Below are 27,576 nucleotides of genomic sequence, written 5' to 3' on the forward strand. Positions count from 1 at the left end.
ATTACAAGGAGCATTCGCCATCATTTATGTCTATTTATTTTTGGTCTTATTTTGCGTAGAAAAAACAACGATTTTTTGGGCCCAAATAGCTATCTTTTAGTCTGGATGCTATTTGGTCTAAAATAGCCACTTCGTTTCTGTAAGATGAGTGCAAGAAGTCTAATCCTTCTTAATGAGAGCTTCTCGTATTCTATTTTGATATCATCAATTATAAATAAATCATTTAGCTGAAATCGAAAATTTTCGATTATCTCATGAACGAATTTACCTCCGTGTAGCCATCTACCGATCGCTGACGTTATTGAAAAGCTATAAAATGCTTATGTATTCAAAATTAAATTTTAACAGTTTGTAATTCATGTTTTAAAGCCTTAAAAAATTTATTATTATTAATTATGAGTTTGAAATATTCAAAATCTTAACATGTTTTCAAAACGATTTTAAATATTTATTATTAATAATAGAGGACGCAATTTACCGACCGAATGTAAAAATATACCACCTTCTTTTCTTCCTCCTTCCGCCAACGTCGATTTGTCGCTACGAAGTTGTATTTAGAACTTTTTACTCCTTAAAGTTTCTATAATTTGATAACCGGCTTGTGGTCTTTTCAGACTCGTACAGCTTTATTATTTTGTAAAATAAAAAATATCTGATAAAGCCGGGTGCTGACTAAAACAGCGGACCTCTTAGATCTTAGGTCAGGGCTTGGGCCAATTTCAAACATAACTACAAAACAAAATAAGAAACAAAAGTATAAGCAAAAATATTTAGTTTTGGTATAAGTAGATCTACTACTATTTGAAGAGTAACCATGAATGGTTCTGGAAGATGTTGCAAAGTCAAGACATGTAAAAATAGTCAAAGACATTTATTTATATGGAAAAATACATTGTGTAACGTTCATGGGGTTAAGCAAAGTGAATGCCCGTGCTTAGTTCCTTTTAGTTTTCATACCTTTCCAAAAGATGGAAAATTGAGAAAGCTTTGGTTAAAAGCTTTAGGTCTAGAAAATACCGCAATATCTAAACACTCAAAGGTAAGTAGTATTATACTACACCTTTTTATTGTGAGAACCATCAAGCCCCTAATTTAAAGTAATTTCAGGTTTGTGGGATGCATTTTGAAGAAGGAAAACCAACCAAAAACTTCCCAATTCCAACTGTCAACCTTGGAGAAAATGTATCGTATCGTATCACTTGATTTTCTACATTTTGGGGATCTATATGAAAAATGTCAGAAAGGTTAAAAAATTAGTGGACTTCCTGAACTAGAAATAAGTTACTTGAAATCCCTAATCTGATCAGATGTTTGGGTCCTTGAGAGATTGTAATCTTTTTGTCGTGAGAAAATAAAACATGAATTGGCTATGTGGGGACAGGGTCTATTAAATGCGTAAAGAAATCAATCAACTTTTATTACTTACTTGTTTGGTGAGTTATTTTGTTATAAAAAGCAGTTTTAGTCTGTTGGAGTTAAAGACTATACATACGATTCGCTCACTAGACAGGCGTCTCCGTACACAAAAACCTGTTAACACGGGAGAAGCTTCTCACCAGCCACTAGTAGCACTGCTGACGTGCGGGAAAAATTTGACGAGCAGCTGCTATTAGACTTCCTCAGAAGGTCAAGAATTTACAGACAACTGACCATAAAAAGCCAATTAAAACTATTAATTATTTCATTACACAACTACCTTATTTGAGAAATGGACCAACATAATGATTGTATAACTGAGTAATTAAATCGGTGGGGATGCAAACAAGAATGTATTTAGAGAGAATGACTATGTGAAGCTGATTTTTTTTGTATTTCTCACAAACCCCCTCTGGGTTCCACAAGTAAATAAAGAATGGAAATGGCTCCCCTAGAATCTCTACCATTACTTACCTGAAACTGATTATTTATATATTTATATTTAGTTCAATTGCTCAAAACAATCTGTGTAAAATCATAAACCGAAGCTCATGCCAATGGGAATATCATTTATGTAAGCGCAAAAGCACATTACCCTGAAAACTCTTCGAATTATGAGTGGATGATCACCTTAGTGGTGTAACAAGAGTGTGGTGCCCATGGAAAAATTATGAATAGCGTTCAATTTTGGCACTCCAGATTCGCTTTTTTACGTGCAGCAGCAGGCCAGGTATTTTCCCCTTTAGATACACCATTTAAAACTTATTAAACACTTACCTGGTGACAATGACCACTTACCTATGAAGAAGATACTGTAGTTGGAAACCTAAGGCAAAAAGTTGACTACGGAATGTAATCCAACGCTTTAGACCACATCAACTAATGGTACTTCTTTCTCCAAGAGTCATGTGGGGCAGTAGTTAGAAAAAAAATTGTGTAGGTAGAATTGTAATATAAGTGTCTAGATGGTGGATACACACGTACACTAAATTTTAAGCTAATAATTTACGGAAGCAAATTTATTTATTTTACTTTTATATTTTATTTTAGGTATCTCATTTCTTGGACCAAGAGTCACCGCCACCAGATAAATTTGAAACTTATACTTCAAGCGATGGTTATATTTTGAAATGGAGTACAGTTTCAAATGCAACAGGCAAGACTGGTATTAATTCCACCTCGTCAGGCATCTCACAAATAGAAAATACAGAGGATAAAGTATCGGAACCACAAAATAAATATTTTGAGGATGAAGTATCAGAAGCACAAGATGAATATAATGAGGATGAAGTATCAGACACCAAAGATGAATGTATTGACGATGAAGTATTAGAAGCGCTAGATGAATGTATTGAGGATGAAGAACAAGAAACACAAGATGAATGTTTTGAGGATGATGAACAAGAAGCACAAGATGAAACTGTCGACTTTTCAGCTACAAAGACCGCTCCATCAAAATTGACTAACAGAATTGCAACACCACTTGAAACTATATCGCTGGATATGAGTGTTGATTGCGAAGAAACCCAGAATGAAGTACCAAAACCAACCCAGGATTTTACTGACAACCTTAATTCACCAATAAATGTGAATATGGAACCTGAAAATCAAACTTTAAACACCGTTATGAGGTGCAATTCTCCTACGAATCTTGGTAGTTTACGAGATCTATACATAAAATGCTTGCAGTATCAAGTTGAAAATCATAAAAAGATTTTACCATGGACATTTTCACTAATGGATAATTTTTCGCTAACAGACGATTTTAAACTAATAGATAAATATTTCAGCGTGTTTAATTCAAATTATCTTAATATAAATACACTTCAAATTAAAGTGAACTCTAATAATGAAGTGCAAATTTTTATAAACTCATACATGCTCAAAAGCGAACATCCAGTAAATTCCGAAATTCCAGAAACCATATCTGACTTAGATGAACTGTTAACTTTATTAAGACATTTAGATGCGTATCACACGTGTTTGGGTGTAGATGACCCAGATCTTTTAAAAGTAAGCCAAGATTTGCCATGTACTGACAATAAAGGAAATGTTATATATTCGGACAAATGTGAACAACTTTTTAAAGCCAGAAAGTCTACAACTCGATTGTGTCAACATTGCACTAGGGTAAGAAAAGCTTTAATGTGTAGAGTTAAAAGGAAGTTAACTGCACCACCGGAGTGTAAAACTACTGAACATGACTTGAGAGTTCATATAAAAAAACTGCGAAAGGGTTGGTATCAACAAAAATATAGAATGCAAGCGAAGATGGATAAATTAAAAAATCAAATTGCTGAATTGAAGAATGAAAGTCCAATTATAACCAGTGAAAAACGTTTTTCTAGTGAAGAAGAAGAATCCCCTTAAGTGGATTGAGCAAGCTTAAAACATTGTTTCCATTTTAGTGTTCAGATTTTACAAGTTGGAAATTGAGATAGTTGTCCAATTATGTTTACATTTTAAATCAAATTTAAAGGAAGTCAAGTACATAATGATCTTATGCAAAGTTTACATACCTGTCACTATGTATTTTTTAGCACTAAAATTTTTGTTTGGTTTTAAATTTTGGTTTGTGTTGGCCTACTTTTAAATTATGACTTAGTAAACAGTTTGGGGGCGGTATGTGCTATTAAATGTGTGTAAACATTTCCAATTTAATTTAGTGGTGGACAGGGTTGCCACATGTCAGGGAAAAGACGGGGAATTTTAAGAATTGGTTAAAATTCAGGGAAAAGTCAGGGAATTCAATTTTATCTTGGCACTTTTTGAAGGTAATTTAACTCTAGATCTATGACAAATTCCACGATTATCATTTATTTCCTCGAATGTTTGGCTTATCTTTTTAACATTGCAATAACCTTTTTACTGAAATATAAGTCCATCTAAATTTATTAACTTCTGATAAAAGTAAAATATAAAAGAAAAATTTTGGCCTTGATAAGTCAGGGAAAATCTCTAAAAATGGTCAGGGAATTTGAATCTGAAAATTTTATGGCAACCCTGGTGGACTTTTGCGAATATTACTATGCGTCCATTTTTTTAACACCGCTGCATGCTGGAATAAATGTTTCCCAAAAAACTACATGGCAGCAAACTGAGTAATTTACTTTTCAGTGTCATCTACACATTATGTATACAAAGCATGCAAAGGATAATGTTGAATTATATTAGTTCAAGAATGATACAATTATTCCTATGGTAACCATGGTAGGCCTGTTTTCAAGCCGCAGTTAACAAAATGTGATTATAATGTTCATGAAACTTTTATTAGTACCAGAATGATGCTACAACTTAAAAATTATAAAAATTTATTAAAATCCTTAAGCTACATATCACAGTTATCATTTGGCATTAATAATCAGATTTATATAATACAAAATTAAAACTAGTTAACCATGAGATATATCTAATTCCACAACTTCCATTTTCCCTTCATGTTTACATAATCTAAACCGAGCCAAGTCCTTCCTTGTGACCATTCCAGTTACCTGATTCAAAAACATTATCCACCAGATATTAAGATAAGGCCATAAGTTAGCTTAACTTACCAAATTCCTATCATCAACAACCACAAGATGACGCAAACCAAGAGCTCTGAAAAGTCTAAATATACGAGGAAGAGAAGCTGACTGCAAAGAAAAAAAGACATTGTGGAATCTGCTATACGTGAATAAATGTCAATTTATTTATAAGGAAAAACATTAACTAAGCCTGAGATATGCTTTTCACAGTGCAAAAAGACATTGGATTTTCTTAAGGTCTTAAAATTTTATTACTAACCTACCATCCTCCTACCCACAAATCACTTTTGAAAGTTTAATTTGTTTTTGTTTTTCAAATTTGTATCAATACCTTGCAATTTAAAAACTGGTAACCTAAGCTTGTGATAAATAAGAAAAAGTGTCTTTGGTCCAATTTTTAGGTCATTGTTATAGTATGGAAATAGTTTTTAGGAACATCGCCAACCTGACTGACTATTCTTATAAGAATATTGTGTAAATTAGCATAGATATTTCTCACAAAGAATAGGGAACCTGGAGCATTTAGAGAGAGGTTATAGACACTTCTCTTGGGGACCTCACAATAATATACTCTTCGTATATACATTGTTCATCTTAAAATCAATTTAAAAAATGCAACTTATTATTGCGGTAATAAGTAACCAAACATTGGTGGAAATTAGTGCATTTAGTGTAAAGAACAATCAGTGTAACTAGGAAAGAAATGAACCTCATTGACTTTCCTTATCATAAGATATGACCAATGCTTTCCCTGTCCATAAAAAATTATATACCAACATGACTATAGCTCCGTGGATCTATTACCCTACTGTAGCCTGCTACTTAAAATTACATAGGCTATTACAACAAGGTAACGGTTTAATTTTTAAACTAAATGCCCCCCCTTAACAACGCAAGTGATGGTTGTTTAGCCAAAAAACTTACATGAGTGACTGTGTAAGCTGAAGGATTCATATAAGGTCTTAAATCTAATGTAAATTGACGTTCTTGTCCGGATACTTGAACTTGCTGTAAAGAAAAAAGATTTAGTATTTAAAAGTAAGAGCCTTTATAATTAAATAAGCAGGGAATTGTGCTAGAGAATAAAGGAAAGAGCTATTTAATAATTTATCTGATAAAAATTATCCCAAACTAGCTCAAGTATACTAGCTATACATAAGAAAAAAAATTCAATGAGACCTTGTTTCACTTAATATATAATTAGTGGACTGTAAATGGAAAATTCTTATGATTCCTTGCACTATGGAAACAAAATCTCATGATTGGGAGATAACTATAGTTTGTGAAAGCTAGAAACCTGCAAGGAATTCTGCTCGTTTTCATAATCAACAACTTCAAGGAATTGAAAATGACGCAATTTACATAATATCTCTTAGTGATTATGTTTCATTGTGGATGTGCCCTGGGTATTGTTTACACTGATTAAGTAAAAATATATTGACTACACTCCAGCTTTGTACAAATTTTCTAGTGTAGCAAATTATAACAAAGTTTGAAGTCTTATTTTGGCTTAATCTTTTGGAAATATATTGAAAAACATCAATGCTGATTTTCCCACTCCTTTAAAGGAGAAACAAGAGTAGCAGCAGACAAATAATGGTGTGTAGAACACTGAATTTCGTCCACTAATTAGAGTTATTATAATTATTACTTGGATTGGTGGATATCTTGGATAAGCATCTCTGAAATCAGTGAGGGACACTGTCTTACTGGGCCAAGAGTATTCAGAAGTTTCATTATACAACTGAAAAATAGAAGAATAAAATTGTAGTTAAAGAACTCCTTTAAGTTTGTGTATTTTAAATTGTCCTCATACGCGTAGTTACTAAACAGTGTACTATTAGTTTAAAACATTAAAGGAATAATATTAATTTATCATATAAAGGGCTGACCAATTAATAACGCAAACTGGTATTTGCAGGAGACTATATATGTATTACCCCTTGGGTTGAATGTTTATCGAGTGCTATTTTTAGAATGATGTCAAATTTCTGATTGACTAAATTCTGTCATTAGGCCTAATACATTATTATTTTTGAGGGTTGGGTTGTAGAGTCTGGCCCAACCTAATAAATACTTGGGCACACTGTACTAGTGAGTGAATATAGGCATAAACCCAACAAATGAATTTAAGAAACCACAATTAGTTACCACACTGAAGATCTTGGAGAATTTGTTATAAATATTTGGGAAACTGGTCTAGTTCCATGTAAAATCATGTATTTAGATAGTTTAAAAGAGAAAAGCAGGTAAGGGAACTTATATTAAATGTCTACTAAGAGCTGAGCCAAGTAAATCACGCCTGTTTCTATAAGAAACATCAGGGCCAACATTCTTCCTTAGACATTGGCCGCATTCAGTAACTGCAAACGGTTGCACCGTTGAATGCGCATTCGCTACTGTACGACTTTTTTCACTTCCGGGATTGACGTCACGTTTGCAAACGGAGAGCCGGTTATTTTGTTGATAAACGCATTCGAGACGTCACAGCACGCGGGAAGGCTAGATGCAGACGACACGACAGACATTTTATAAAATTTACAACAATCATACAAAAGCTTTCGACAGACATGGTGTCACGATTGCAAACGGAGATCAACGGTTAATTTACAATTTTCTCTCCGTTGAGCTTCACTGAACGCGGCCATTAGTTTCCTGGTATTAGTGACTAACATTAAGTTTAAAAGTCAAAATCTATGGGAAATAGGGGGTTAACATACGGTCCAGTTAATACTAGTAGAATTTGGGGGGGGGAGGACTAAGTGGATCAGAAATGCAGAATCGCCTTGAATTTGTCACGGTTTGAAATTAATGAAACACTTAAGTACTCTTCCTATAAACCATGTTAGGAATCTACCAGCAATGACTTTATACTGAACACTAATTTATTTGGAAAAAACTTACTGAGATTATTCAAGATTTTGTGGTAAAATGGATATTAATTTAAATTTTTTCTTAACATTGTTTTTATGATATTACCTTGTGTTGTAATAAAACAATTAACTGCCATCGCAAAATAAGTCCTCTGAAACGACCGAAAGATTTTGCATCTTGAAAGCTTTCCTAAAGTTATGTGACATCAATAATTTATTGAACAATAAGACTTAGAGAACAAAATCTTAAAAAATTCAATTTGTTACCGGATCATTATCAACAACTGGAAATCCATTGTGTGGTTGGGAAGTTAGAACGTCAACAATTCTTCCCACTTTCTCTACAACTCGTAAAGTTGTAACTGGATTACTCATGACAGCACTGAAAATGTTTATATGCATTTGTAACTAAAGATATAATAAATAGTATAAGAATATCATTACTAAATATACCTAGCATAAATATTTTGAGATAACGGAGGTGGACCCCAGTCTAAGAATGGAACACTATTCAGTTGAATGTGCTTGTCATAAATGCCCTGAAAAAATTTACATTTGAAACATTGTGAAGCATGATTAAATTAAATATTCAGCTAATATTTCAAAAACGCCAATCATAATTAAAGGGATCCCTCACTCACAACAGGGGAAGGCATAGGGGTCACAAAAAAACTAGTTTTGAAGCACACTGCAAGTCTGGATTTTATGTTACCCCTATGCCTCCCCCTGTTGTGAGTGATGGATCCCTTTAATATCCTAATTTTTCCACAAAGCTAATTCCTAGCCAGGCTGGAATATAGTTACACCTATCTCAGATTTTAGTAGAGTAGAAGTTAACCAAAAAGGACAAAGACAAGGATTGTCTACAGCATAATGGTGGGCCACCAAGAGTGGGTCTGGGCCCTGGCAAAATATAAAATCAGGGCCCCAAGAGAGCCCTCACTACTCGAGATAACGCTTCTTTTTTTGGAGATAAACCTGGGAGAAGTATACCTGGTTTGTTCAAACACGGGACCCGGTAATTTGTACCGGCTTCCCCACTCTCTTTTTAGGCCTGCATAACCTAGAAAAATTATTTTGATGTTGTTAAGAAATTATGTTTTGAACAATTCACAGTGTTAATTTTAATTAGATTTTGTGATTAGAATAAAATTTTGAAAGTGTTTAGTAAGAGAAAACTTAAGTTTTGGTATTAAAATTTTCCAAAAACATGTAGATAATTATTTTAGATGGATATGCTGACATTAGTCACAAAAAGGGAAAATTTTCTGTCTAACAAAATGTCACATTTCATTAACAGTGTGGTGCCTCTATTGGATGATGAATTTCGACACTTTGACATTATCAACTTACTTCATTAAAGAAGTCTCCAACCCATTTTGCCACCATCAAACTGATCATCAAAGGTAAACCCAATGTGATGTTTCCAGTAGCTTCAATCATAATAACTGTCAAACTTAGAGTCATCCGAACCACTCCTCCGAGCATAGCAGCAGCTCCAAGAAGAGCAAACTTCCCTGGATTTACCCAATCCTAAAAGTGCACAATTTACAATGAAAAAACTTCAAATAGAGCCAAAACATGAAACTAATAAGTAGCTTTGCTTAGCAGCCATTCACTCCAGTAATAGCACCATAAAAATTGGCTAACATCCCCCATTTCATACTATTTCTTATTATTCTACTACGATGTTTCCAAGCTTGAATGCTATGGTAAAATGAATTACATGTACCACCAAATTTTTTATTTAGTCACCTATATACGTTAGGAAACTTATTTATATGCAAAGCAATTATTTGGTTCCATAACCAGAATATTTAAAACCAAAACTATTTAAGGAACATTTTCTAAATTATCTTACTGGTCCTTCAAAGGCCCACTCTGTGAATATTCCAAGCAGTCTGCCCCAAGCAGCCCCTACCAAAAGAGTTGGTATAAAAAGACCACTCGAGACACTCAATCCATAAGTCCAACAAGCAATAAGGAAATAGAACATGAAAAATATTGTTAGAGAGACTGGAGACCAAGTTCCTGAAAGAAATATCGTAGCAATTGTTATAAAATGAATTACTGGTAATTTTAAACCATCTTACCAGGGGCATCATGGAACAAACTACGAACACTAGCCTCAGGTGTCTGAAACCATATTGCTCCCATTGCGCTGTATTCTCCATCTCCGCATTTGAACTAACAACAGCAACGAATCAAGAAATTGGATATAATAACAAGATAGTTGCTGCATTAAGTTAAAAGAACCAGAAATTTTCCTAACATAAACTGAGAGGGTTAAATTCTAGTGTTTCTTCAGTATTCGTACTCCATCCAAAAAAGTGCCTACCCAGATCATCTTCACCAGATTAATTCCAGCCTCAAGTAATTCAGGTGATAACCATCACAATATATGCTAATATCATTCCTAACCTTAGTCAAATTTTCTTTCAAGAGTATTTGTGGTAAAAAGAATTTACACACTCTGAAATGAAGCAAACACTAAAAATAGCTACAGCTTTCTAGTCCCCAAACTTAATTTGATTTTCTTAGCCCGAAGTTCCCATGAAAACCAGAGAGCTATGGCCAATATGCTGCCAGGTGGTATATTCTTTGTAAGGTGAATGTCAGCTCAATTTTTAAGTTGGTTTCCAAGTCAAAAGTTATCATTTTAAATAGTACTGAATTTTTCCATATGTAACACTCAATGTAATATTTTTGGATTAAAACTAATAGGGATCTTTTATTATATCACAAAATAAAGAATTTACTTAATATAAAATATTCTATGTCAATAAAGAGTTTTGAGAAACATAAGTACTTGTAAGGGAAATTTTATAGGATCACTCCCCATCATTTGACAGTCTGAAGAGAAATAAATCATCAAAAAGCCAACGATTGCGGTGACCATGGCCACCATAACAGCTTCAAAAACTTGTTTCCACTTTTGATAAAGATACCTCAAATAATGTGAACATTAAGTAATCATCACTATTAAAACAATATTAGGGTGAATACCAACACACCAACGCGTGTCCGATTTTTTACACTTTTTTTTGGATACTTTAGACGATACTGAACATTTGTGTCAAAATTATTTTTCAGAAATGAAAATTCGCAGATATTAATTTTTGAAAATGAACCAAAATTAAGTTTTCTAGCATTACTTTTCAGTTTGTGGTATAGTAGGATACGCAAAATTTTCCCTTTGTGGAATATTGGGGTGGTCAAAGTATATTCTATTTATTCTTGGTAATATGTCCTCTAGGTCACAATGCTAGACGGCCCACGGTGATTGGCAAGAAACAGAGGAAATATGTAAATAAGGCAAAATATAAACACACGAGGGGTCAGACATTTACCAAAATCCCTAACACTTAGTCTAAAATCTCAAAATCATTTAACTCTCTCTATGGTAAATTAACATTGAAATCCCAAAATCACTTCAAAAAGTAATGATAAAATCGCCAAAATCTCTACGAAATCCCGTACAAAATAATGGAAAGTGTTCGACCTCTCGCACCAACGCATGTCTGCTTTTTTGGATTATTCGGCCCGCTTCATAGTTGTAGGTGAATTAGGACACGCGATGGGCTTAAAAGAAATAAATATGCAATAAAAGTAAAGCACTGTCCAATTTTTATTTACGAAAATTAAATTTTAGTTACATGGTCTAGGAGCAGGCGAGTGAAAGGTAGCTGCTGCCTTCAAAAATGCCAAAAACCAATTTTCCCCTAGACATTTCGCGCGACTGCGGAACATTACTACGGCCAAATACCCCTGGATAAAACGTTTCCTTCGACCGGAAGGAGGAAGGGCCCTTTTAGCGTGAGTCCTAAGTCTTTCAATGCGGTTCGTGTGGACCCCGGTTTGAGGATCTTTGAAGTGAAGGGAATTGTTCACGGAAACGTGACTGAAATCGGGGTCATATTGGAGTCCAGCGTAAGTTTTCCAACAGTCAGTGTAAATTATCAACCCAGGTTTCAATCAAAGGGATTAAAGTGGAAGCGTCCCTTTTATTGACACGGACATGAAAAACGCTTTTGCGTCCCTTGCCACTCCGCCGAAGACCCATTGTCCTTCCACTCATCATCCTTGATGAAATTTTCATTTCCCGAATTTCGCCTCGTCTAACTCAATGATTACTCCTTCACCACCAATCCTCTCATTAGTCATAACCGCTGCGTCGAAAGCAACCTCCCTTCAAGCTCGATACCACGCACACACTGTGCTTTTTGAAAGATGGAGTTTGTTTATATTAAACTTATTATTTACCATGGTGAATATTAGTAGAAATTATGTTTAATTCAGAGAAAACGGCATGGTATTAGAAGATAAAACTTTATTTTAAACAAGACGTTTCGAGCCGAGGCTCTTCTTCAGTCGTTTGTTAGTTTTAATTTGATTTAAAATTTTTACCACGCCCCATATTCAAGTTCTAATATCACGTGAGCAGAAGGTCAACGTGTTAAAAAATAAACAAAAGTTTTTCTGATTATAACAATTTAAGTGTGCAATAAAATCAATGTAACCAATAACTCCAAAGTATATGTAAGTCAGTGTGAATTATTAAAATAGAAATATAAATAAAAAATTTTTAAATCACAATAATACCCCAATTAGATACTTCCTGACATCCTTTATCTAAATTTAAATTACCTAGTTTGCGAATATACAATCCTTCATAGAATTTTCTTTTGTACTAATTGGTTTCACGTTTTAAAATTTTGTAATCATCCCATTTAATAGTGATTTAACGTAGACCAAATATGTTTTGAAATTCCGTTATTCATATCGCCCTTAGCCACACAGGATTTATGTTCACGAATCCTGTCCAAAATGGAACGTTTTGTTTCACCAATATACGTTTTCCCACATGAGCAAGGGATTTCATAAATAACGCCTCGAATGGCGGAATCCTCTATTTTAGGTTTTAAATGAGAAATTTGATTTTTTAGAACATTAGTGGTTTTTGATGCTAAGTTTATTTTATAATTTTTCAAATTTCGTTAAGTTTCTTTGTGGTTTTAGGTATATAGGGTAAAACTAAAACCTCTTTAGGTTTACTTTTCATCGCGACCTAGAGGACATATTACGAGGAAAAAAATGGGATATACTTTTTCTCAATCCAATATTCCAGAAACGGGAAATTTCGTGTATCCTACTACACCACTAACGCAAACGTAACGCGAGAAAACGTTAATTTTCAAAAATTAATATCTCCGTGAATTTTTATTTCCGCAAAATAATTTTGTCACAGAAATGTTCACTATCGACTAGAGTATCCAAAAATAATAAATACAAAAAAATCGGACTTGCGTTGGTGTGTTGATATTCAGCCGTAAAGTATATAAAAAACTTACTTCATTCTAAAAACTGTTAGTTTTGCATTAATGGAGTTATATAAGGCACCCATAAGTCCACCTGTGTAGCAATAAAACCAAAATAATTAGTGCAAACTATTGGCTATATTTTCTACTGCATATGCTCTACAAATATCTCTATTAAAATAAGAAATCTTGGCTACCGAGATTAGATTAGTTTCAGATGGTGTAATTTAGTTTCTCCCAATAAATTAACCTTATAAGTTTAGTGTTTCAACCATCAACCCAACTATTCCTGAACTTTGAATACAAAAGAATATTGAAATTCCAAGAATTTACTTATTTATAGTTGGGGAGTATCACTTCGTTGAGACGATTATTAGCATTGCCCCCAAAACCTTATGCCGAAGGAGTAAGCTCCTTCCCCATAAAAAATTCAAATTATACCATTATTTTATTGGTTAATTCCGTAAAGTTTACGCCCACTGTCGCGATTGATGCCCATGCCGGATGTTTATCTTTCCCCACTCATGATGCCCACAGATGGTCTCGACATGGACATTCTCCCTAAGTATCTAAATAAATGCATTCTTGGTAAGACTATGGAAAAAACTAATTAAATATTTCTTGAGCTTGTGTATTAAAAATTAATTGAAAATGAGGAAATTCTAAAGGATGATTTACACTTATTAAAACAATTATTATTTATAGGTCATCAAAAGAGAAATACGAAAATTTATCTCACCAATCACTCCAATGATGATATAGACTGGAATTTCATTGAAACTGTATGTTATATCCTGCAATATACATCTATGAATTAGTTGCGCTTAAATAATCCAAAGCAACATTACCATAACTAAAAATTAGCATTTCTACTTAAAAAGGTAATTTTATTAGAGCCATTATGCCACTTGTAATAAAAGTTAACAAACAACATCGTTAAGAATGGTGTCATTCAGTGGCACTCCACATTAGTACTTTTTTTGTAGTAACTTATGACAAAATCTTATGGATATCTATCGCCCTAAAAAACAACAGAGGTTTAAGATTTGGATCCATACATCCAGTGACCAATATAGTGCTTTTCTTAATAGTTAGTTGTTAGCATAAATTCTGATAAGAGATTTAGAAGGTTTCAACATGAAAAAACTCATTCAATGCAACACAAAAAACAATAAAAATCTCCATAGCAATTGTCGATTAGTTTATAATCATGCGCCACTATCTCTAAATTTACCCTGAGAGATATTTCTAAAATGTTCACTCATTTTATTGGAGATTGCAGATTAGCTCATTAGACCTAATTACATGCACTTTTACGTGTCATAATAGTGAGTATGTGCTTAGAGCCATGGGCAAGGAAAAATGTTATCATTAGAGAAATTACTCCACACAGCAATTTGTAAGTACTGACCTCAAATTTTCCGAAGTTAATCAATCCAGAATAAGAAAGTTGACCTGGGTGCTTATGATAAGCACTCAATAGCAAATTCAACGAAAAAGCTGATATCATTGAACAAAAAAACTGAAAATATACATCAATATTAATTTACAAATTATGTAACAGAAAAAAATAAAATTTTAACTCTGGTAATGGGGAGTAACAATTGGGAAGACCCCACCCCCTAAATTACGTAATGGTTAAACAAATTCCCCATTAATTTAAAACATTAAAATGTTTAAATAAATTATTTAAATTAATCCAATTATTTATAGTTTTACCACTAGGAAACTAATTTTACACAACATTTAATAACACTTTTTCCCTCTTACTATGTTAAGAAATTTGTAAATGATCCCTCACAGTAATATGTAATTAAAAACAGACTTCAAAAGGTAAGAGCCTCACACTTTACTACATGATTTATATAGGAAATAGAACTAAGAGAATCCTAGCTCCATCCTGATCAGGATTCTCAGCAAGTGACACTATTTCTATTTATGATCTTCATTTCCTTCCTAAGGTAGACATCCTCTTCTCCCCACATCTTTTACTTAGCTACTAAAATTCAGTTCAAAAACACTTCAATTGATAAGACATTTGACTTCCAATTAAATTTAGAGCCCGTAACCGTAAGCATTAATTTAACATATTTTTTTATTTAATTTATTCTGTAATGTAACGCCCCCACAGACCCAAAGCTGTTGAAGATAGAAAGATTTAACTTAATTTTAATTTTAACTTACGATTCTCCAAGTTAGACTTTGATTCCAAAAGCTTGCTCCTTCTTCCAAACTAAAAAGAACACCACCTACAGTTGAAAAATATTTGAACATTAGTAAATGACATGATTAAAAGCCTACACCAAGAATTATTTAATTATACTTAGGGAGAATGGCTATATCGCTGTAATCAGCAACTTCAGGATTGAGTTATCCTCGAACACAATGGAGGGGGGGGGGGTGGAAAAAGCAAAACCAACGTGTGCTTCAATTGCACTGGAAGACTTAGTTTTAGGGAATCAATATGATATCGAGGTAATTTGAGATTTCTTCCCTTCAAGACTAAAAATTGTCTCAATTCATAGTCATTCTCTCTAAGTATAAATACATTATTGCCTAGACCCAAGAAAAAAAGACTGACCAACAGGAGCTCCAAAAGCTGCAGCTACTCCAGCAGCTGCCCCAGCTGAAACAAAATCTCTCTTCTCATGATCTTCTCTAAATTGCTTGAACATCTATATAAAAAGTACACTTCAACAATTAGAAGGTTAATGATTCTTGTCTTAGCAGTAGGCATGGCATAACAGATAAGAGCCACTAAGAGCATGCATCATTGAGCAGGATCCTATGTGGGTCATCTTGTAGGGAAGAGCAGTTCTGCATAGAGCCACATCAGCAAAGATGCATGGTTTCGATACAATATTGTCACCAATGTCATTGATATATGTGACAAAAAGTAGTTGGCCAATTACTTAGCCTTGGGGGACGCCTGAGGAAGCAGGAAGCCAATCAGAGGCGCCACTGGGCAAGACGACATGGAAAGAGCAGCCCTCTAGGTAGGCAGAGGCCGCAGTAAGTTACTAATTATGGGCCTCAAGAAATAATTATTGAATATATAACGATAATTTATCATTATATTCAGTAGTTATGGGAAATATTTTTGGGGGCCATTTTCCTTCTGATAAGATTATTACGCAAGTTACATACCTTAAATAAAATTACCGATATAAAATAATCAGCTAGTAGATTCAAATCTAAATACCGCAATATTATTATATATTAAGAAACACATTAATTGTACCTTAAGATCTTTCCTGAAAGTAGTACTTTTTCCTTGGGATATTCCTGCCGCAATAACACCCCCACAGTGGATCATTGGTCCTTCCTGAAAAAAAAAACAAGACTGATATCTCATTCAAAGCCTTTCAAACATTGCAATATCTTACTTTATATCATTAAGCTAAATAATCTAGATAATAATATTTTGGAGTAGTGTTTTTTAAGAAAAAAAGTTCGAATTTTAGATAAACACAACAAAAGTTCCAAATTGATTTAATTTTTTTCAATATACAAGAAACAAGATACTTCATTACAGAAATTTATTCGAAAATATAGCCAGCTTTCGGATTGAGGTCAATTTCCAAGCCAAATACTCAAAAATTGCGTTATTAAAGAAATTGGCTCAACAAAGCTAGTCGAATCAGCCAACATTTCTCACTGAACCACTTAATTTTGGGTGTAGAAACTACACCATTAAAAAACAATAAACGCAAACAAGGGCCAATAACAGCCCACAGAAACAGGAGCGAGAGAAAATGACTGATTTTGTAATATTAAATTAAAATTAACATAACAAATTAAGTCTATTATACATACCTTTCCAACTGCTAATCCTCCTACTAGAGATAGTATTACACCAACAGCTTTGACTATGTAAGTTTTAACTCTCACAACTTCAGGAACTTTTACTCCATTTAAATAACATTTAATAGCTGGTATTCCACTGCCAGCAGCAACTGGCTGTAAAAAGAAAGTACGATACTTAACATAAAAAACTGCTTAAAACATTCAAAATTTAAAAATTATAATATCAGAACATTTCACATTTAAAACAACAAAAAGTAATGCTTAAAAATGCACATTTACATAAATATATAAAAATTTTCACTTCAAAAACATATCCAACAACGAAACCATCTGAAGAGATAATCTCAAAATCACGGATAAGATAATAAAAAACCCTAGCTGATATAAAAAAATAGTTTAATTGTAATTCGTAAAAAGTATATAAATCACAAGCTAAATAAAATGGAACATACAAAAGAATGTGTTATCAGGTTACAAAAAAAAGATGTAACATTTAAGTAGGGCTGTGCGAGCTAGTCCTCTTTTTTTGGATTTTGAGTCGAGTCTGAGTCCCAAAAAATTGGACTCACCACTTCTCGAATCCCATTTTCAAGTACTCATTAGTCTTCGAGTCCTTAAGAATTAGCCACGAGTATTATTAGAATCTTAAATTTTAAATCAAGTACAGAATGAGTCTAGGAAATCTTCCGAGTCCAATTAGAGTTCTAACTTTTGTCTTCACTCCACTTCTACAAGACTGAAAGTAAAAGTAAAACCGAAGCTAAATCCGGCTCAAACGTGCCATGTGAGTCACGCGACCTTTAAATAACAAATAGAGAAACTGTGTGAACGCTACGGGACTTTTAATAAAAAATATTTAAAAAAATAAAAGTAGGCAGACTCGTTGGAAAATAACGGACTCTCTAAAAAATTGGACTTGTGAGTAATTTTTAGGCTTTGGCGAAGGCCTCGCAAATCCATCCGAGTAATAAAATAACAATACTCGAGCCCTTCCATAAACTGCAACCTTGTACCTCTTCGTGGTGGAAGGGAGTAACAGGTGGAGGGGCAACCCTTCATGCTGGCCAACAAAGGCTCTGCTTCTTCCTTAAGCCAAGGAGGGCTGAGTTGGTACTGGGGAAGCGTAAATACGGTATCGGGGAACCAGGCGAAACCCCGTTGTAATTAGCCTTCTACCCGGGAGGAGGATTACCGGGTGGTGACCTCTTACTTTCCTCCATACTCGTGGGATCATTTATGAATTCTAAAAAACAAAAAATGAGCAAGGGTCTACTTCCAGTAGTACCCGGCTTGATAGAAAGAATGAGCAAGGTTCTGCTTCCGGCAGTACCCGGCTAAATGGCTGGGGCTGCACAATGGACTTCTGGTCGAAGTGTTAGGTTGGGTCTAACTCACTCACCCCAACTCTTACTAATAATAATATTACAATACTAGAGTCCGAGCCCGAGTACTCGACTGACTCAATATCGAGTACTCACACAGCATTTAAGCACTCAATTTAAAAATTTACAAATAATCTAGGTCCTATGATTAGTGAAATTGGACTTTTTCAAGGTTAAAATTTCATTTAAACAATTGATGACAATGTTTATTGGTAATATTTTGACTATTGGTGGCTTTCTAAAATTTAATTTAACTAAAACTTCATAACTAAAATAAAGGCCCTTCAAATCCTACCGAAGTGGCTAAAAATTTTAAAATTAGCGAAAACATTTGAGGATGAGCTTTCAATAAACGAGTTTCAATAATATCTGACACACTCTCAGTCAGAGGAAAAAGCAGACGAGATTAGTACTTTGACCATAGTGACCTATGACGTCAGTTCAGGCTTCTACTTGTTGTGCCAAGTACCATCCTAATAGCTATGTTTGAAGGCGATAGATGGTGGTGCGGTTATTGAAACTCGCTTATACCTTAAAATTCAACTGAAATATATTACCGGAAGTACAGAAATGAAACCAGGTTGACAAAAATGTCATTATATTTTTCCAAATGTACACTGAAGATTGCATTCATACCAAAAAATGACATGAATGAGGTATTTCACATGAAACTAATTATTTAAATACAGCACTTATCACTAGTAACAAACTGAATCAAATAGTAAAACCATTAACTCTACTTACTGCAACAAACGTTACCAGCAGTGTTCCAACCAGAACAAAAAGGGCATTATACGTTAGCCAAATGGCAGCTGGAGCCAATAAGCAGTTACCTTTCGTGCAATCATCAAAATCTGAAAACAAAAAATGTTTTGATTGAGAACATTGCTAATAATGAAGTTTTTTTTTATTGTGATAGCCTTTTTAGTGCATGCACTGACTTACAAAAGGGTTTGCCATTACTTAATTTACAATACAAATTATTTTAAATTACATGCCAATACAGTACATTTATTCAGTCAATATTTCAGGCAAAAATTCAAGCACACTCTTATTGAAGGTACTCAAATTAGAACAGTTTTTAAAAATGTACTTACACTTTTTAAGAGTTTTGTATTTGTATTCTGAGATTGACTCAATTGAAACATCAACAAATGCAGCAGTGCAAGCAGTCAAAATACCAATGCAAAACATCACAAACCACCTTAGGAAATTAGTTTTCGTCACATACTGCAACAAAAATATATACACAATTTGAATTCCTCATTTCTAAACATTATGAGAAATAATTATTTTAAACACATAAGTAGTCAATGAAATTTAATTTTGTACAGAAGGAACTCTATGAACCAGATTTCTAACAAACCAAGTCATATAGCTTTTTCCATTTGACTAATTGAGATTTTAAATTTATCTCACTCTGATTGAACAAGGAATGAAACATGTTTCGCGCGAGTTATTTTATACTAGAACCAAAAAGGAACTTGCAAAAAACTTTATCCAAGAGTGATTTCGATCAGTTGATCTGTCAAAATTGCCTAAATGATTTCTAGCTATTTGAGAAATCTCGAGAGCAATAAATAACTTGAAAATTAATTGAAGCAAAAAACGATTTTATATTATAGATGATTTCTTTGTTGGAATGGGCATACAAGATTTGGTAGGCAATTAGAGGGAACGTCATATAAATTGAATTTTGTATCCATGGTTAAAAATTTATAATAAAATTAAAATAACACGACTGATACTTCATGGTTTTAAAAAATTTTAAAAACGTTTATAACAATAAAATTTTTTTTAAACCATGAAGTATCAGTCGTGTTATTTTAATTTTATTATAATTAGAGGGAACATCATGTTTGTTAAATTCTGAACCACATGCTCAAGAAACAAGATCGTTAACTCAATTAAAAAAAATCGTAGCTAAAGCTTTCAAGATGTTATAAAAAAACTCGGGTAATGAGATGTTCCAACAAATTGAAAAGCTGCCAGCTAAAAATGTTAGTTTAGACCCCTATCCCACCCTTAATGATTTTCAATGACTTATTTGTAGAAGAAAACTATGCCTGGTAGGAGCAACTAACACAGCACCCACAAAGGAGAATGTGTAGTTTTCATTGGTTAGACATTTTAGCGCCTGCTGCCGTCGGTAGTGTTCATACGTGGTCAAAATAATGTCGGGGTCAGGATGAGTCTAACCCCGCGAAAAACAAGTCGGGGTTGAAGTTTTTATGCTTCAATGATAATAGCAGCTTCCACACAAGATGAAAATGAACTAAGACGGAGTCAACATTTTAAAACGATAAATCAAGTTTATTTAAGATGAAACATAATACGAACTGAAGCAAGGTTACATTTTGAATGGCGGTTTTTTATACTGAAAATGTAACCATTAAAAAACATGGAAGAATAAAACGTTATCGGTGCGACAAATAGAATATGCTTTAAAAAATATATTTACACAATAAAAAGATTTTGTTTGTTTACACATCGCATATCTTTATCGCTTCCAATTTTCTTCAACATTCGCCCTCGATGAAGATATAATTGTAAGCAAAATGATTCAACATCTGACGTAGACGTATGAAGACTGTGGCAGGTAATGGCTTGGTAGTAGTATCGGACCATCTTCGTTGAAGCTTCAACGGTTCCCAATGACCTTCCTTCCAGTGAGGTAAGTTGACCTTTGCGAGACTAGAGCGTGCCTCTTCTGCCGTCTTCGGAAATACATCGCAAATAAGGAAGACCTTGTTGACTGGTGTACAGGTACAGCAGACATTTTTCCTTGTCTTCAGTGTCGATCGATCTCGAAGGACAGGACCAGTGACTTCAGTGTGCGTTCCGACGGGTGTGGAGGCCGCATCTCAAGGTACTTCGACGGATTTGGATGTCTCGTCTTCCAGGTTGCCAACAGCTCTGGATGACACGTCTTTGGATACCTCATCCGATCTGACTATCCCATCTCGGCTGCTGGACTGCTCTCCCTGTCTGGTGACATCATCATGAGCAGGGATAGGAGTTTCAAAGGAACATCGCTGAGGATCAGATTTAACATCTCGGGACCGAAGAACTTTACCTCGCTTGTTCTTTGAAACGGCGGCAAGATGGACAGGGTTTGAAGGTTGGACCACCTGCATATCCACACGGTATAGAGACGACTTTTCCTGGAAGACGTAGTCGACGCTTGCCGTTATACTTCTCGTACAGTCCGCAGGCCGTTGCCGTAGCTAGAAACTCCAACTTTGGGTTCCGTTTCATGGCGCTCCTGAGGGAGAGAACATTGCAAGCTAAGTCTCTGATGTACCAGACATTGTGGATGACTGTGTTCAACTGCCTTGCCGATTTTGACGCGGACTTTAACGTCCCCTTCTCCATTTGCAGTCATTCGAGCTTTATTTCCGACTTGTAACGTGGCCGAACTGTCGAAAGTGCGAAAACTGGTGAAATTCGAGGCGTCGTTCGTCACGTGCTGACTTGCGCCGGAGTCAAAATACCAGAGCCAATTTCAGATAAACCAGCCACGAAGCCGTTCACAGCGAGGAGATCTGTCGGGATTTCATCGTCGGTGCCTTTGCTTCTAGGCGTTCTTTTAGCGTTTCTGCAGTCTTGGGTCAGATGCCCATATCGTTTGCAGTAGGAACATCTAGGGCGTTGCTTTCGGGAACTCTGCCTTGACGAGGATTGAATGCTACTGTTGCCTTCTCGTCTAGCTACCAGCCCAGTTGATTCCGTGAAAGCATCTCCGTCTCGGGTTGCACGGCCGATCAGTAGTCGTTGCAGTTCATCGACAGTTTGCTTTTCTTGGGGAAGCGTGTCCCACAGCATACTGAACTCTCGATATTCATCATCATTCGGCAAGGATTCGAAGATACAAGCAACCACGATGCAGTCATCTCTCTTTTAGCGGTAGTCAGTACGTCAGCCCATAAAGAACGTAATTGGGCGAGATGGGTTGCCATGTCCACGTCAGAGGACGTTGTGGCTCGCATTAACCGAGCGAGAAGCTTCCTGAGCCGGTTTGATGACTTCTGTTCGAAAATCTCGAGGAGCTTATCCCACATCTCTTTGGGCGTCTCGCAGTCGGCAATCATATTCTGGACTTTGACAGAAAGTGCTGACCAAATGATGGTGCGGGCAGTACTGAACGCTACATGATACTTCTTGAAAGCAGCTGGGAATGCCGTTTCTGATGTCGTGGTTCTCATCGGTTCTGTCCAGTCTCCCGTGATTATCTCATAAATGTCCCGAATGACCAGGACATCGTTGATCTGCCTCTTCCAGCTCCGCCAATTCTCGGGACCAGACAGTTTGTCTATGTCATGGCGAAGGAGTACATCCATTTTTCAGGATACAGTGGGTCAGGATCAGATTGTTGAGTATATCCGGAACTAGAATACTGGAACCAGTTGAGAAAAGACCGTCAGTGGAACATCGACATCTTGGTGGCGCAGTGGGAGCGTGCTGGGCCCATAACCTATTGAAGTTTTTACGCTTCAATGATAATAGCAGCTTCCACACAAGATGAAAATGAACTAAGACGGAGTCAACATTTTAAAACGATAAATCAAGTTTATTTAAGATGAAACATAATAGGTTACATTTTGCATGGCGGTTTATATACTGAAAATGTAACCATTATAAAACATGGAAGAATAAAACGTTATCGGTGCGACAAATAGAATATGCTTTAAAAAATATATTTACACAATAAAAAGATTTTTTTTTTGTTTACACATCGCATATCTTTATCGCTTCCAATTTTCTTCAACAGGGTCGGGGATGGAAATTTCTTTGTATTTATTAAGAATAGAAAAAATATAAAAACACCCCAATTTTACTGGTTTAGATTAGATAGTGTATCTTGTGTAAGCCAGCCTCTGAGCCTAGGGACTATTAGTAATAGTAACAATAGATAAGATAGGTAGATATTAAAATATAAGTCTAGAGCTTAGGCATTGATTAAACACTAAAGGATGTTCCACGAGCGAAAAACGCAAAAATACTCTAACCTTGCCACCTAGCGGCGCGAGCCCACAAATCGGAAATTGTTATCTATCCAGGGGCAAACAAACGGGAGTGCAATGATACTTCGTTTATATACTTACCGAAGATCTTTATTTTAGGATTTGAAGCTTTCCAGATTCAACCTTTTCACTATTTACTATTTGTAATTTTAAACGAAATTGAAGATTGATAAAAGAAGCGTGCTTTGATCCATGCGGTTATAATTTTAATCTAAAAGAGCAGACGAAAATCCCGAAGTTCCAAAAACCAGCGAAATTATTTTAAAAAATACGAGATGGCGCTACAAAATTATATCCGGTGCCCTTAGAGGAGTTAAGCACGGGGGGAGGAAACACGTTACCACCGAGCCAACACGAACTCGGCGTTGAAATCTTAGCTCGTGGAACATCCTTTAGTGTTTAATCCATGGCTTAGGCATTGTAATTGTAACTCCACACTCCATAGCTGAGACTGAGAGAGCCCGAAACAACGGCAATTATGAAACTAAAACTTGAAAAAGCGACTCAAGTTGGAGTCAAGCGTCAAGCAAGAACTACATCAGCGGCATCAGCCAAAGGTCATTCGGATCATTCTATTGTCGCCCACGAAAAAAGGGAGAGAAGGAACCTATCTATTTTATATTTTTAGGATTTTAGCGGAGTGAGCCGGCGCGAAAATTTTAAATTACACTACGAAAACATAACCCCGAAAAATGGAAAACCCGACTTAGTTTGCGACAGTCAGGGTCGGGGTCGGGGACAAAAGTCGGGGATCCCAGACTTTCGGAGTTGGGTTCCCCGTACGAACACTAGCCGTTGGAAGGGGAAAATTCGGATATTGTATTCCCTCTTTCCGTAAAACGTCCAGCCTAAAGGCTCGTCCAATGAAATTTGTACACAACACAGCGTCAGCGTGTTTAAAGGCTAGCTGCCTTCTCCTTTTGTGTGGGGTGCTGCGTTTATTGCCTTCTTGTTTAACTAAACCGTCACACCTATCTTATACAATATAGTCCAAGATCCAACATAGTATCATTGGCCTGTAAAGTGTTTTCACTTGGGTATATTGGAATTTGGTCATACCTGAAAATATAAGCTATCACTTTACTCACAATATAGCCTTTTCGTTGTTGCTCCTCAAGAAAAACTGTATTTTCACAAGGATCATAGTCCAAACTCTGGAAATCAAAATTAGACAAGTTTAGTCTGGCTTAGGTACCGGGCAAAACACTTTAATTACACTGTAACTAATTCAGAAATAGTAAAAAGATTTGAGAAAGAAAGAAATTAATTAATATGAAAGTGAATATTTGAATTTTAAAAGCAGGGTTGCCAAAAAACCAGCTTTTTTAAAAATTGAAAAATCCAGTATGGTTAAATCCATGAATAAAAAATGATCAAATTGCTTATATTATATCAAATTCTTTATCTTAAATTATTTTTGAGTCATGGTGTAAGTTTCAATTTTTAACTATTTAATACTAATTTACGAGACACGATACTTCATGACATGTTTAAAATATTTTTAATTATATCTAAAATCACTTGCATATAATTTGTTCGTGGCAAGTTTTCGAAATTTTAAAACTCGGCTTGAAAAGGAGCTCCGGCTCGAAAGCTTGCCACGAACAAATTATATGTAAATGATTTTAGATATAATTAAAAATATTTTAAACATGTCATGAAGTATCGTGTCTCGTAAATTAGTATTATATAGTTAAAAATTGCTTATATTAAGCCCTCATAGCTCAAATTTCCCGATTTAAAAATTACGTTTTTGCGCGTGACAGTACCTTTACATTGTGAGGTATAGCAGACTTATTTAAGCGCTTTTATACCCTAACATGGCAGCGTATTTTCACGCGCAAAATTAATTTTAAGATACCCTAATTGCTTATATGTTAGCTCTCATTACTTGCGACAAAAAGTGAAGGTTAAGTTTTGTCAATGTTTTTAATTAATTTCTCAATTTTTTTATAAAAAAAGTGGTTTTAACCATGGATTTTATTTGGTGGTTAAATCCGGCTTACACCAGGGTGGTTTAAACTAGTCTGGCTGGCTCTTGCCAACCCTGTTTAAAAGATGTAAATTTTGTCAGATATTAAAATTAATTTTGAAATTGTTTCTAATATTCTGAAAATGAGAGAGATATTGAAACAGATTTTGAGATTTGGATTAAAGCCATTTGGATTTCGATTTATTAATAAATTTAATTGATTTCTAGCAGTATTACTTGATTCTACGTTGGATTTCATGATATAGAAAAAATTAATTTTTGAAAAATTCAAATTTATCAGCTATTAATTTTGATTTTATTACAACAAAGTACAAATTTTTATTTTCAAATTTTCTAACCTCATATTTCTGGGATAACAGATGAGAATTTCCTGCTTCTGCATGTCGCGTTCCTGATGTTTCAAACGAAGCTCCACCATACTCTTGCCTTAAGCTTCTTGTACTACATGTTGATGAAGTGGCAGCAGCCTATAAAATATGATAAAAGTAAATTGAGATTTTTGTAAAATCTATTTTAAAATGGCAGGTATAACTTGAAAAGGTACAGTGGATAAATAAAACCATTTCGGGTTATTTCTTATGAGGACCCTAATATTCTAATTGTCATTGATTTATAACTTAAATAATGGTACTCTAAATATTTTAGGCACTAAGAGATTGAAAGATAGCCAGAAACCCAATTAATCCTAAAAATCCAAATTTGGCATAATTCCGGGCAATTTACCACTCTGCAGAAAATTTTTATACGAAAAATGGGAAATTAGTAGTTTATTTATAAAACTTTAGAGGGTAATTCTGTGAAAATTAGGATATTTTATGCGGTAAAACAGAAAAATGCAGCCATGAAATATGCATGAAGTGAAATACACGCTTTTTAAAAGGAATCTGGTGAGGATTTCTAATATGGTCAAAAACGTTTTAGTTGAATCTGCATGAGTTGATAACTAATTTTGGTCTAGACGCTTTCCAAAATTTTAATTATACCGTATTCATTTTTAACTTGCCCAGTTGGATGTTAATCATTATCGTAAAAATATGGGAAATATAGGTTAAAAATGGTATTATGGGTTTTTATAAAAAAACATCTAACAGTGCTTTCCATTGCGCTCAGATTTCTCCATGGGGTTAAAAGAATTCTGTTTGTAGAAAAAAAATGCAACTCTAGTCTAATTCACGTCTTCTATTGACCTGGATTCTCAGTTGCAAATTGACCAAGCAACATTTAGAGATCGCCCAGATCACCAATCGAATATAAACTAATTACATTTTCAAAAGATAGCAGAAGATACGCCTTTCTGTAAAAAATTTGTACATCATTTTGAGCAGCTCTATCTAAAATTCCTGCCAACTCCGAGCTAGAGCTATGATGTCACAGTCAAATATGGATCAAGCTTCAAGCACTCCAATGGAAAACACTACCAGAATTTTAGGATCGGTTGGAGCACTCTCATTGGTAAGAACTGAATTACCTCTGAATCTTCCAAATAAAAGTTTGGTCGAAAACTTGGATGACTACTGCTGTCTAGAGGTGGAAAAACCAGTGGTGTTCTTTCATTTATATCTTCGTGAACAAGCTGATTAACAAAACCTCGTTTTCTAGTATTAGACATTATTTCCCTAAACACGCTTTTTCTTTACGGATGAAAATAATCCTTAATTCCTATAAAATACCTGTTATAGAAATCCAGGCATTTTATTTTAAAAGAAATCCAACGTTTGTAGATATACTATAATCACTGTACCACCCAATTAGAACAATCAATGATTATCAGTCACAAGCTCTAGCCTCAAGCTAAAATGAAAGCGAAACTTGCGAAAGTTCCGCTGCACGTGACTAATGAAAACGTCAAGTGACAAGGGGACCTACTGAGCGAAATAAATTGTCATTGGCTAGCTGCATAAGCAGCCGATGCCGGGATGGTGACGTCATTGGGAAGCCAGAAGCTTAGCGTATTTATGAACCTTGGTCAAGTGACACGTTTAAGCAGACGAACTTAGGAAAGTTCCATTTTGGAAAAACGTTTTTACTCCGACTCGAACTATTCGCCGTAATCTCCACTGATGGTCATAGCGTTACCATAGAAATAGAAATTAGACTAGAAGCACTGCTCTTTCCGCCAATCCCAAGGGAAACGTCGTGCGCAGCGGCGATCTTTTCGTGTTTAAATTTTTGCGTCTAAAAGAATATCCGCAAAAATGGTTAAAAACTGCGCTTTTTCACATGGTAAAGATAGATCTGG

At 34.8% G+C, this 27,576-nt stretch overlaps 2 protein-coding genes across 3 annotated transcripts; one reads left to right on the plus strand and one right to left on the minus strand.

Annotated features, from left to right (window-relative positions):
• The first annotated feature begins 534 nt into the window (after nt 1-534).
• Nucleotides 535-3,847, plus strand: LOC149963449 (uncharacterized). 2 transcript variants are annotated; one of them, XM_090170633.1, is made up of 3 exons: nt 535-1,039; nt 1,108-1,182; nt 2,467-3,847. In XM_090170633.1, the coding sequence occupies exons 1-3, from the start codon at nt 815-817 to the stop codon at nt 3,784-3,786; spliced, it is 1,620 nt and encodes a 539-aa protein (XP_090026759.1). In that variant the 5' UTR covers nt 535-814; the 3' UTR covers nt 3,787-3,847. The 2 variants fall into 2 exon arrangements, with proteins under 2 accessions (XP_090026759.1, XP_090026763.1); XM_090170637.1 differs by lacking the exons at nt 535-1,039; nt 1,108-1,182 and adding an exon at nt 1,809-2,146.
• Nucleotides 3,848-4,710: 863 nt separating this feature from the next.
• Nucleotides 4,711-27,109, minus strand: ClC-b (chloride channel protein 7). Its single transcript, XM_090180493.1, has 23 exons — nt 26,806-27,109; nt 25,676-25,804; nt 24,433-24,498; nt 19,418-19,550; nt 19,065-19,174; nt 16,948-17,091; nt 16,373-16,456; nt 15,713-15,806; nt 15,316-15,380; nt 14,543-14,653; nt 13,871-13,925; nt 13,165-13,225; nt 10,623-10,761; nt 9,907-10,000; nt 9,675-9,844; nt 9,167-9,346; nt 8,267-8,352; nt 8,081-8,195; nt 7,920-8,003; nt 6,592-6,684; nt 5,865-5,948; nt 4,968-5,048; nt 4,711-4,907 (listed from the first exon to the last, which is right to left on the minus strand). The coding sequence occupies exons 1-23, from the start codon at nt 26,944-26,946 to the stop codon at nt 4,809-4,811; spliced, it is 2,418 nt and encodes an 805-aa protein (XP_090036619.1). The 5' UTR covers nt 26,947-27,109; the 3' UTR covers nt 4,711-4,808.
• Nucleotides 27,110-27,576: the final 467 nt, after the last annotated feature.

The sequence above is a fragment of the Leiobunum rupestre genome, chromosome 1, assembly GCF_980474605.1.
Source record: "Leiobunum rupestre chromosome 1, qqLeiRupe1.1.hap1, whole genome shotgun sequence".
NCBI lineage: Eukaryota > Metazoa > Arthropoda > Arachnida > Opiliones > Sclerosomatidae > Leiobunum > Leiobunum rupestre.